This window comes from Lingula anatina, chromosome 5 (genome assembly GCF_051362555.1).
Source record: "Lingula anatina isolate TDL-2025a chromosome 5, LinAna3.0, whole genome shotgun sequence".
NCBI classification, from domain to species: Eukaryota; Metazoa; Brachiopoda; class Lingulata; order Lingulida; family Lingulidae; genus Lingula; species Lingula anatina.
In genome coordinates this window covers 906,279-918,997 of record NC_141771.1, presented here as the reverse complement: position 1 = coordinate 918,997, position 12,719 = coordinate 906,279, and the positions used below count along the sequence as shown (strand labels likewise).

The window sequence follows — 12,719 nt, the reverse complement described above, 5'->3', positions numbered from 1 at the left end:
GGTCAAGCGAGCTACTTCCGGGTTGTATAAAACAAGTGCGGCATGCCTCGTTGAAATTGTCTCAGTGAAATTGTCTGAAGGGTGATGTACGTGCTCAAATTGTCTGAAGGGTGATGTACGTGCTCAGCAGCAAGAGGCAGAGATGAAACACGTGGTTTTGAATACCGGGTGTTCCATGCCTATACTTGGTTGTAAGTGTTTTGCATGTCAGGGGTTATGTGGTTTATAATGAGACAAGTTAGTACGGGTGAATTTACTACAGGGTATTTAGTACTGCTAGTACTAGTGTAAAAGATGAAATTGAAAGTGACTTGTCTGTATTATTTTGAAAATATAACTTATGTATGGCTTACATGTGTCAAAAAGCGATATAGCATATAATTTTGTTAACGAAGATATTGTTTATGTTATTGTTAACTTATATTGTTAAGATATACTGTACACTGCTAACAAAAAGGGATTGCCCATTTAAGTACAGTGTATTTATACATGCACTGGTACAGTGTACATGTACATTGTAGATATGTGATGCACATGTACTACTTGCATATGGAGAATTCATAAAAATCTCCGTTGTGTAATTTTTACCCTAGATGACATACACGTGTTAAACATCAATGATATAGCATATGATTTTGTTTACAAAGATATTGTTATATAATTAAGATATACTGCTGAACTACCATTTTGTGCAGAGAAGGCGGGACTATAGTATGGATATGGATTAACCACCCTAACCTTACGTATTGTATGTAAAACATAATGACAGGGTTAACACAGCTGGGGTAAGTGAAGTAAGTTGGCCTCATTTAAGGTGATGAGCAGATGCTTATCTAATTATCTGCACACAACCACTGTCTGTCTACATGTAACACGCTTTCTTTGGTCAGTGTTTTCTTGACATTTACCTGTCCTTTTGATAGTATTTTCCTTCTTAACGATGTCGAGATCTTGGTTTCAAGGCTTGATTCTTATTGTACCACCAGCGTAGGCGCTGGCGGTACACATGGTTTTAGGCCCGACCCGCATGTTCCGCCGGCTCCTCTGGCTCCGCCGCCATGTTTACCGTTACCGCTTCTCCTCCTAGACTACAAGGGCCTGCGTATCCATCTCTTGGATTTAGGTCACCTATAATCTCAACGCATTCCATGTAAAATTTGGGCTTTGTCGGTGCTGGGGTCTATGTGTGGCGCTCATTACAATGCACCCTTGCCCAAAAATGGCAAAATTAAATGCTAATTATCTACCATACCTAAGGAATTATGGGAAAAATTTCTACAAACAGCTGACCGAAAGTCATATGTGGAGATTTCAAATATGCTCTTTATTTCAAGGTCAAACGGGCCAAAATTTTCTAAAAAAGGGAATTTTTTTGCGAAAAAAAATTTATTTCTGCCTATTCTAAAAGACTTTGGTCAAATTCCAGTTTATTTTTAACTACACTATCATAAACTGCATTTGCATCATTCAATTGGTCTGTAAGCTCTAGATGGCTTAAAATATCAGCAGACTCTAATTGGATTGGTTTCAGCTTCTCAAAGGCTTCATTCAAGTTCTTTTTTCTTGATCACTGCCTGATAGTTATCAAATTCAAACATTAAAATTTTCATTTTATTGTAGAGTTTAGTCATCTGTTACATATATGCGGCTCTGGACAATTTTAGTGCCTCTGCCCTTTCACTTAACACCTCTATGCGTATTACTGGGGTCCTCACTCATGCAGCCATGATTATGAGCCTTGGTAGGCACTCCTTGAACTCTAAGAAATGTTTCACTTTGTAGACAGACAGGCAGGTAACAAGAGGGAATGCTAATGGGTTGTACTGTATTCTTTATTCTTCTTGAATCAATCGTGAAACATTAAATTCCTATTTCTTCAATAAGTTGGCTATGTTCCAGTCCACTCAGTTTCATTCACTTTGAGTGTTAAAACTTTTTATTTGCTATCTTCTAAGGTCTCCTAAGCTAAGGTCTTGCCTGTCTCACTACTTTAATATGTCTGCCAAATTCAGCACAGAAAAGGCTAGCAGGTCACGTGGACTACTTCTCACTTATGCAAATTATAAGTGGAGAGACTGAGATTGTGCTAGTTGCACTGCTAGTACTGCCAGTGCAATCATTGCACCTATATAATCCATTACATGTATGTATTTAATAGTATATGCACTGGTAAGGTATGGTACACATGCACATACAGTATACTACTAATATATGGAGAATTCAAGAAAGACACTGTAGTGTAATTTTTACCCCTATTCCAGTTTAACCCCCTTTTACACCCATGCATCACATGTACATAACTCTCACCACGCATGTGCATACACACACATGTACACACAACTTCAGATTAGATCTGCCAGAATATTGTTCTAATGTAATTTAAATTAGGCATGCTTAACATTTGCCTGGGATAGAATTGGCAAAAAAATATAGTGGAGGCAAAAATAGCAATGTTTACTTGAGAGATGAACTCAGAGCATAATCGTAAAGTCCTGGAGAAACATTCAGAGCCACTGGTCAGGGACCACTTGCCAAACCACCACAGGTTACAGCCAGACAACGCCTATCTGCATAAGGGGTTACCAGTACAGAAGAGTAATGAAAGAATCTACTGGTTCAAGGCACCCCTTGCGTCTCAGGACTTAAATCCTGTTGGAAATGTCTGGCCCCTGTTTCACAAAAAAAGTTAAGTTTGGTTCCCTGGCTAAGAACTTAATTACCAAGGTTACAAGGTCACAAGGGCTTATCTTACCCTGTCAGGAGCAGTGTTACAGCACCCTCGTGGAAGTCCTAGTCAACTAAGCCAGGGAACTGACTTAAGTTTTTTTGTTAAACTGGGGCCAGGTCTACCAAGAAACACTGTGTACATCATAAAATTAGATTTAAAAAAAAAGACAATACAAATACTGGTGGATGGGATGAAGGACATTTGGACAGCTATGAGGACAGTGGGATGCTTGAAATCTGTATACTGTATATATTGATCAGTTTAACCATTTCAGAATATATGACTATTGAGATCTAGAAGAGCCCAGTGCCAGCAAGGCTACAACCTAAATATGGCGGACCTACTTGAAAGGAAGACCGCATAATCCTGTAATCAGGCCCGTAGCCAGCAATTTCACAAGGGGGGTTCTTTTTCTGAAAAAGTGGACCTTTTCCCATAAAAACTTCATGTACCTACACTGTAGATCAAATTTTACCCATAGTAGACCTTTTCCCAGCAAAAGGGGCGGTTCTTTCAAACCCCATGAACCCCCCCTGGCTATGTGCCTGTGTAATGGTCTCTCTGCCTCTCACACGCCTCCCTACTCGTCGAATCTTGACTGGTTGAATTGAGTCGAGACTTAATTACTAGTATTGTGCCCCTGCACGGACATCGCGTGCAGAGACGTGTGAGAGGCAGAGAACCCGTCACAAGATTAAGCAGTCTTCCTTTCATGTCCCTGTAGGTTCGCCATATTTAGGTAGCGCCTTTGCTAGCACTCGTCTCCTCTCGATCTAAATGGTCCCAATTTTTTTACCTCTTTCTAGTAGGGACATTCAGAATTACTGGCTCAGAGCAAATTAGGAAGACCCTGGAAGCTGCATTGTCAAGTGGCTATCGTTCTATAGGTGAGTTAATAAAGCACAAAGACAGTTTAGTTCTGACCCATGATGTTGCATTGGTCATTGCATTAAAAAATAAAATGATATAAACCAGCCAACTTGATTGGTCATTTCAAACACATAGTTAAATGTAAGTGTTCGATAGCAGTGTTCTTCATGTATGTATTTCCTTTTTCTTCCTTCGTCTATTCTGCATCAGTGAGCCAAAGCTTCTGTTTAATTTATCTGCAAGTGTTCATCAGTATTTGCCTGTGTAGTCATTACTCAGCTTAAATATCTGTGTTAGACTAACTTTCCCAGTGTCTATCTGGATCAGTTAAATCTGATAAAATTTTCAGTCTTTTGTACTGTCTTGAGATTTTAAGTTTAGAGAAACTGATGGATTTGAGAATTGAGATGAAGACTGATGTGTATAATTTTGAAAAATTAAAGAAAATAATTAAATTTAAAGGTTAAATAAAAGGTTAAATTTTCTCAGACACAGCAGGTGGATACAACAATGAAAAAGACATAGGACATTCGCTACAGAAGCTTATGCCAAAATGCGGGTTAGAGCGCAAGAATGTGTTCCTCACCAGCAAATTAGGTTTGTATAAAAGCAAATGACCTATCCTAAGAACCTTAATTATTTTTGTAAAGAAAAACATTTTTCTCTTTAGATACAGCTTCTGTCTATAGAAATGAGAAAGACATTGGAGATTCACTGCAGGAGCTTTTGCCAAAGTTTGGGTTAAGCAGGAAAGATTTGTTCATCACCAGTAAATTAGGTTTGTACTTGTAAAAGTTACTGACTAATTTTTTTTTTACAGCTAAATGATACTTTATATGAACTGCAGTCACTGTGGTATCTAGCTATTTACTGCCATGATGTGGATTATAAGGAAATACTTACTTATTTTATGTACCTGTAAACTCCGTACATTAATATATGATGAAGATTATGACATTCATGATTTTCTCAACTTAAGTTTTGTATTTACTTCAGCTGTTTCCATATTCAGTAAGGGATCAATATTGAAATGATAATTCAGACATGAGCTTTTTCCCTGGAAACACTGAATTCCGAGTTTTTAAATTCAATTCTGATGGTTCCCGAGATTCATCTTGTCTGATATTCAATAAATGTTCAGAGGCTTTTTTTTACACTTAGGCTCATGTCTGATAATTGGAAGTTGCTAAGTAGGAAGATACAATATATCTGATTGTTTTGGCTACCAGTCACAGGCCAGTAGGGCAGTGCACTTCAAACTGCATCCAAATAATACACACACATATTATACTATATAATACACACATACTCTACACTCCAGCTCCTAGAGACCAGGGCAGTGAGAAATGTCGACAAGCTTGCCTCAAGTCCATCTCAGACCTCCAGTGTGGATACCTGGACCTCTACCTGATTCACTGGCCGGGTGCGCAGGGCTTCCAACACAGCGATGACGGCAACAGAACTCTGAGACGACAGAGCTGGGAGGAGATGCAGAAGATGCACCAGGAAGGTGAGTTTTAAAGGGATAACAACTGTTCATTTTGGCCAAAAAATAGATTTTCCGGGAATAAAGGAAAATGTTCGATAATTACCAATGGTTAATGATTCCCTTTCCACATCAGCGGCCCCATTCACAACCATAGCTGATTCCCGGACTTACAGATCTACAGGTCAAATATGGCTGACACACTTGAAACCTTGCTGCGTAATCCCTGTTGGGAATCGATTCAGTGTCAATTTGAGAATTAGACGTCAGGCTTTCAGTTGGGTACAGAGTAGCAATTTGTACAAAGTTGAGTCAGATCAATTCAACAAGAGAAATTGCAATTATACAAAGAAATTCTGCAGTGTAAGCCATTGGTCTGAGGCAAATGTCTTACTGTCCAGATTGTTACAGATATTCAGTGGTTACAAATCTGATATTCTAAAGTAACTATACTGTAGTATATACTGTATATACTATACTTGAGGGATTTTGGTGGTGGTTTAAATAATTTATCCTAAAAACAATACTTTTTGTTTTCACGCTAGTTGTTTTTGAATTTGATTAGTTCAATAGTTTTCTGAGGTCTACGAGTCAAAGTGACCGTTGGGTTGAAAATTTTAAAGTACAAATATTTATATTTCAGGTTTAATTAAATCAATTGGAGTGTCCAACTACACCCCCAGACACATGGAGGAGTTACTACAGCACTCTGACATCTGTCCAGCAGTGCTACAGGTGAGACGAGTTTTTAAGGGCACAAAATTGACAAATAACAGCTGAAAAAAGCATTCAGATACATTATGAAGAATATTTTTATACTACTGGTTACTGATCTGATGTAAAAATTTTGCTTTCTTAGTTAATAGTCTCTTTCTTGATACCCCCATCCCCAGAGCACTAGTTACCATCTCTCACCATCATGAGTCAGGCCCTTAGCCAGGGGGGGTTTCGGGGGGTTCGAAAGAACCACCCCTTTTGCCAGGAAAAGGTCCACTTTGAGTGGAATTTTAACTAGGTACACATAAGTTTCATTGTAAAGGGTCCACTTTTTCTGAAAAAGAACCCCCCTTTTGAATTTGCTGGCTACGGGCCTGTGAGCCCTCATGTTTGGTATAAAACTCTGGTGTTTCTGCTCAGGAATTGAAATGAAAATGGAGCCTAATGTATATTATGGTAATTTTTTATGATACATATAAATCGTTTATTTTCCTTTACCTTGGAATTACCGGTTTATATAAAAACAACTTTCATGGACTTAAAACAAACCTTTAAAAGTCTTGCTCTAAAAGTCTGTGCATTTTAGTAGGAGTGTCAGTGTCAGGTAATTTATCTGAGGGGTTTTAAAATATTGTTTTTCAGGAGTGAAATTGGAATGATATATATATTTGCAGGATATGCAGTAATGTATACAAAATATGACTTTGGGATATGTTCAGATGCATACACTGTACCTTAAACTTATTAATGATTATCATGTATTGCCTCATTTCTGTATGTTCCAGATAGAACATCATCCACATCTCATCCAGCATGAACTGGTGAAAATGTGTCGCTCCAAGGGAATACTTTTCCAGGCTTACTCTTCCCTGGGTACAACATCTGACACAAACAAGGTAATATTTTATTTACCTGTAACTCTACATTTTGGACTCTTAATTGTGTTGTGAATTACGGAGTACACATGCTAGGGTCACCAGATAAAGTTTTTATTTATTTTTTATGGCAATTCTAAATTAGATATTTTTGTTTGTATTTTAAAAATATATAAACTTTTATTTGATTTGCTTTCCAATTTATATATATATGTATATATATTTAAAAAAATATATTAACTTTCTGTTATCCCTCTCTTACGGATCAAATGGAAAGTTATACAAATGGCAAGCCCTGAAATTGCACCCCTTTTTAAACATTTGACCCATTGTTTACAGTACAAGAACTTTTAGAGACACCCATGACAGGTGCTAATGCTGTCACCCCCTGTGTTATCATACACAGCACCAGTATTAATTATTTTATCCACTGATTTATTTCCCAGCTTCTATCAGACCCAGCAGTGGAGGCAGTAGCTGCCAAGAAGAAGAAGACTGTTGCCCAGGTATTGCTGAGGTGGGCAGTGCAGCAAGGAATAGGTAAATTATATATGTCTTACCTCTGCCTTCAGAATTTTTGGTGAATATCTTATTTAAGTTTTAGTTCAAGTTGTGAACAAATTTTCAGAACATTTTTTTTAAAGAGATTGCAGTATTTGTTTTCAATTTTTATAAATGCAACTTTCTATTTTTTATTGATCATTTTAAGAATGGTAAGTACAGTTAATTCCTTTTCACTTAAAAATAACATGCTCTCTGCTGTTATAACCTGTGATAACATACACATTGTTCTATTTCCATATGTACAAACTTCCAGGTGTAATACCCAAGTCAACCAATCCAAGCCACATCAGGGAGAACATGGATATCTTTGACATGGAACTCAGCCAAGAAGAAATGCAGACATTAAACAGTCTGGATACACAAAAACACTACTGCTGGGATCCCAACACAATCACATGATACTGCTGAGATCTGGCATCTGCAGTTAAATATTGTGTTAGTTGTGACATGAGAAATTGTGTGAGCAGCTGCTTGAGACAGACATTGTGTTAGTTGAGACACAAGACATTGTGTTAGTTGAGATTGTGCCAAATCCTGCTTGTTAAGATCTATATTTCTTTTGATATTGAAAGTGTGATTGAAGTTCATATCAATTTTTTCATATGCAGGGTATTAAGCATCTGGTTTTGCTGTTAGCATCGTCATTATTGCCACCTTTGCAATTGTCATTTACCCATACTACCATCGTTGATACTTTCAAAAGAAAATCATGCTACATATTTATTGCAGTTACAGTTCTTAGATTTTTTTAAACTAAAAGCATTGAAAATCAGGACGATGAAGTCTTTTTTATCTCTCTCTCTCTCAAATTTTTTAGTTTTCTGATACAGCCAATTTAAGATTATGACTTTGAACTCCCATGGGTCTGAAGTCCTGTGGTAGTTGTATTGTCTGAACATGAACAGTAACCCATAAGAAAAAACTTATTCTATTCTGTTAAATATTTTGTAACATTTTTTAATTGACAAAGAATATTTGGGGCACTTTCATCATTAAATTGACAATTCATCATTTTAAGATTGTTTTTATGTCACAGCTTGTGTCAGTTTTATATATCTCTCCATGTAAGAACTTACTAGTTCTTTATTGTACCACCAGCGTTAGCACTGGCGGTACACATGGTTTCGGTCCCGTCCAGATCGTTCCGCCGGCTCCGCTGGCTCCGCCGGCTCCGCCGGACGGCTACCGTTACCGCTTCTCCTCCTAGACGGTAAGGGCCCCCGTACCCATCTCATGGATTTAGGTCACCTATAATCTCAACTCGTTCCACGTAAAATTTGGGCTTTGTCGGTATTGGGGTCTGGGTGTGGCACTCATTGCAATGCACCCTTGTCTAAAAATAGCAAAATTAAATGCTAATTATCTACCCTACGGAAGGAGTTATGGGAAAAATTTCTATAGACGGCTTTCCAAAAGTCATATGTGTAGATTTCAAATATACCCTTGGATTTGACCTTTGACCTCTACTTCAAGGTCAAATGGGCCAAAATTTTCAAAAAAATGAAATTTTTTACGAAAAAAAATTTTTTGCCCTGTTATTCAGACACCACACAGACTTAACCAATAATATTATTGGAAAGTGTTACCCTTCAGGTCATCTTTCATCTCCATGAATTTGGGGTCAATCGGTGCATTTTCACGGGAGTAGCGGCCATAAGATACCGAAACTGAAAACTGTCTCTAATTCGGGAACCGTTAATGCTAGAGACCCATTCTTTTTTGCATTTTGTAGAGCATGTAAAGCCCAACACTGGAGGTGGTCTCGGTTTTTTTGTATTCCATACGGTTTTCGAGTTACGCTGTATCAAAAAGTACATATTGGTGGTAAAAGCAAAATGTGCAGTACGGTAATAGATAATAAATTTTGAACTCTGGAAAAATAAAACATAAGGCTTGGCAAAGCAGACAACTTGTGTTCAAAAATGACATTATTTCATCAAATTTGAACTTCTGAAACTTCAGAGCACCTCCTATTTCAAGAATTTTGACCAAAATGACATTTTCTTTATTTTAATTAATTTTTTCTGTACGAAATTTAAGGCACATTATGGTAACTCCAAAATTATAACATCTAGTCCCTTATATCTCCAAAACTGGCAGAGATAGGTCCATAGTTACTATTGAAGTTGAATAGGAAGTCATATACTGGCAATCTTACTATGACCTTGAAATTGACCTTTGACCTACTTTTCACCATGAACTGAACTTTGCAAACTTTTCTTCCCTTTTATCTCCAAAACTGGCAGAGATAGGTCCATAGTTACTATTGAACTTGAATAGGAAGTCATATACTGGCAATCTAAATGTGACCTTAAAATTGACCTTTGACCTACTTTACACCATGAACTGAATTTTGCAAATTTTGCTTTCCTTTTATCTCCAAAACTGGCAGAGGTAGGTCCGTAGTTACTATTGAACTTGAATAGGAAGTCATATACTGGCAATCTATATGTGACATTAAAATTGACCTTTGACCTACTTTTCACCATGAACTGAATTTTGCAAATTTTGCAAATTTTGCTTTCCTTTTATCTCCAAAACTGGCTGAGATAGGTCCATAGTTACTATTGAACTTGAATAGGAAGTCATATACTGGCAATCTGAAAGTGACCTTAAAATTGACCTTTGACCTACTTTTCACCATAAACTGAACTTTGCAAAATTTGCTTCCCTTTTATCTCCAAAACTGGCAGAGATAGGTCCATAGTTACTATTGAACTTGAATAGGAAGTCATATACTGGCAATCTAAATGTGACCTTAAAATTGACCTTTGACCTACTTTACACCATGAACTGAATTTTGCAAATTTTGCTTTCCTTTTATCTCCAAAACTGGCAGAGGTAGGTCCATAGTTACTATTGAACTTGAATAGGAAGTCATATACTGGCAATCTATATGTGACATTAAAATTGACCTTTGACCTACTTTTCACTATGAACTGAATTTTGCAAATTTTGCTTTCCTTTTATCTCCAAAACTGGCTGAGATAGGTCCATAGTTACTATTGAACTTGAATAGGAAGTCATATACTGGCAATCTAAAAGTGACCTTAAAATTGACCTTTGACCTACTTTTCACCATAAACTGAACTTTGCAAAATTTGCTTCCCTTTTATCTCCAAAATTGGCAGAGATAGGTCCATAGTTACTATTGAACTTGAATAGGAAGTCATATACTGGCAATCTAAATGTGACCTTTAAATTGACCTTTGACCTACTTTTCACCATGAACTGACCTTTGCAAATTTTCTTCCCTTTTATCTCCAAAACTGGCAGAGATAGGTCCATAGTTACTATTGAAGTTGAATAGGAAGTCATATACTGGCATTATAAATGTGACATTAAAATTGACCTTTGTCCTACTTTTCACCATAAACTGAACTTTGCAAATTTTGCTTCCCTTTTATCTCCAAATCTGGCAGAGATAGGTCCATAGTTACTATTGAACTTGAATAGAAAGTCATATACTGGCAATCTAAATGTGACCTTGAAATTGACCTTTGACCTACTTTTCACCATGAACTGAATTTTGCAAAATTTGCTTCCCTTTTATCTCCAAAACTGGCTGAGATAGGTCCATAGTTACTATAAAAGTTAAATAGGAAGTCCTATACTGGCAATCTAAGTGTGACCTTGAAATTGACCTTTGACCTACTTTTTATCATGAACTGAACTCTGCTAATTTCTTTCTCTTTTAACTTCAAACTTGACAGAGATAGGTCCATAGTTACTCTTGAACTTGAATAGGAAGTCATATACTGGCAATTTACTGTGACCTTGAAATTGACCCTTGACCTACCTTACGAAGAACTTAAATTTGATTGTACCCTATATTTTTTTTGCAATAGTTTAAAAATTCTTGTTGATTGCATTTTTACAGCTTGTCAAGCACAAAACTGGTGGCTTATTTTGTGTATGTGGGGGTCTATACGAATGCGCTTGCTCCAGCTGGTGGTACAATATTTGGAGGCGGTATCCTCTAGTTGTAGCTGAGACTAGAATAACAATCAATAAAAATTATTTATAGATCATAAGTCTTGACATACAAACTTACTAATTTGTTTGTTGTAGCTTTGATTACAATAACAATTCATAGTAAAAAAAAGTATTTATTGAACATAAGTCTTGACATACAAACTTAAAATAAAAGATGAAAATTGAGTAAGATTTATGGTTATTTTGAATCACAGGAAGTATATATGTTGCATTAAAACTATAATTACTCAATCTTTTCAATAGTAGTAAATCGTGGCTTTTACAGATGCCGTATTTAAAGTCTTAATTTCTTTTAAGTACAACATTTTTACTGAGTGGTAGCATCAAATTAGAAGCAGGCTACTCTATGGTTGTATCCTATGCTGTCAAAGCACCAGAAATGCTATACAGAAATATAATTATAAAATTATGTATCTGATAGTTTGATAAATGTTGACCTTGGAAAAGATCACATAATTACTTCACTTGGTATTAAAATAATTGTATGTTATAATAGTTGAAAAGATTCAAATGATGAGCATGCATGCAAGAAAAATGCATTCTTACCTTATAACTTTCACAATTTACAACATTATTTGATAAAAAATATGTAAAATTACAACAAGTCTTATTGAAAATACAAAGACTACTCTAATTATACCTCCACTGATAAGATCAAGGCTTTGAAGCATTCTGATAAAATTGTTTAAAAGTTAAAACAAATTTAAACTCCATTATGTACAACAACATATTGGGATGATTTTGAACTTTGAAATTTACTTTACTTCGTTCTTCATCTTTTTTATTTGTTTAGTTCTCAGTATTGATTAAAGTTTTTTTATCCAAAGATAAATAACGTATCATTGTCTCTTCAGGCACCGTTCAATTCAATGAATTGAGAAATAAAAAAGCAGTATCTAATTAATTTGTCTTTGTAAAAATATGAAAATTAACATTTAACGCTGTAAAAATTGAAAGAACTGTTGATTGCAAAAACCGCTAAACAAGTTACATAGGCTGTAATACTGTTTTTAAAGATATCATTTGTATTAAACATCTATCAAGGACGAGAGAAAAAATATAGCTTAAATGCAAAATCAAGAATTCCAATTAAACGATGGGATATTGTGAATCTTGCAACTCATATGATTAAGCCAGGTATCGGGGTCAAACAGACTCAGTAACTAGTTTGGTTGATAGCAGACCACCATTCCTACCTGTACATACCGACACACATCCGAGAGTACAGCTGTACGTATTGCCAGCTGCGAGAGCGTCGTACAATAACAATAACTACAAATCCAGGCCCGTAGCCCTTTTGCTGAAAAAAAGGTCCACTCTGGGTAAAATTTTATCTAGGTACGTGCAGGTTTCATGGTAAAATTTTGAAATTGCTCGCTACGGCCCTGTAATCTTTTATCTTATACCACCTTGATGTACTCTTGCCACATCCAGCCCTGTTAAGCTAGTAAAAAAAAGAATCAGTGATAGACTTACCTGTATC

General features: G+C 36.3%; 1 protein-coding gene across 2 annotated transcripts; it reads left to right on the top strand.

Moving 5' to 3' along the window:
- Positions 1-2: 2 nt before the first annotated feature.
- Positions 3-11,401, top strand: LOC106170151 (uncharacterized). 2 transcript variants are annotated; one of them, XM_013549910.2, is made up of 8 exons: positions 3-191; positions 3,535-3,615; positions 4,269-4,376; positions 4,920-5,108; positions 5,728-5,819; positions 6,587-6,697; positions 7,123-7,216; positions 7,494-11,401. In XM_013549910.2, exons 1-8 carry the CDS (start codon positions 143-145, stop codon positions 7,637-7,639), a joined length of 870 nt encoding a protein of 289 aa, XP_013405364.2. In that variant the 5' UTR covers positions 3-142; the 3' UTR covers positions 7,640-11,401. The 2 variants fall into 2 exon arrangements, with proteins under 2 accessions (XP_013405364.2, XP_013405354.2); XM_013549900.2 differs by lacking the exon at positions 4,269-4,376 and adding an exon at positions 4,088-4,195.
- Positions 11,402-12,719: the final 1,318 nt, after the last annotated feature.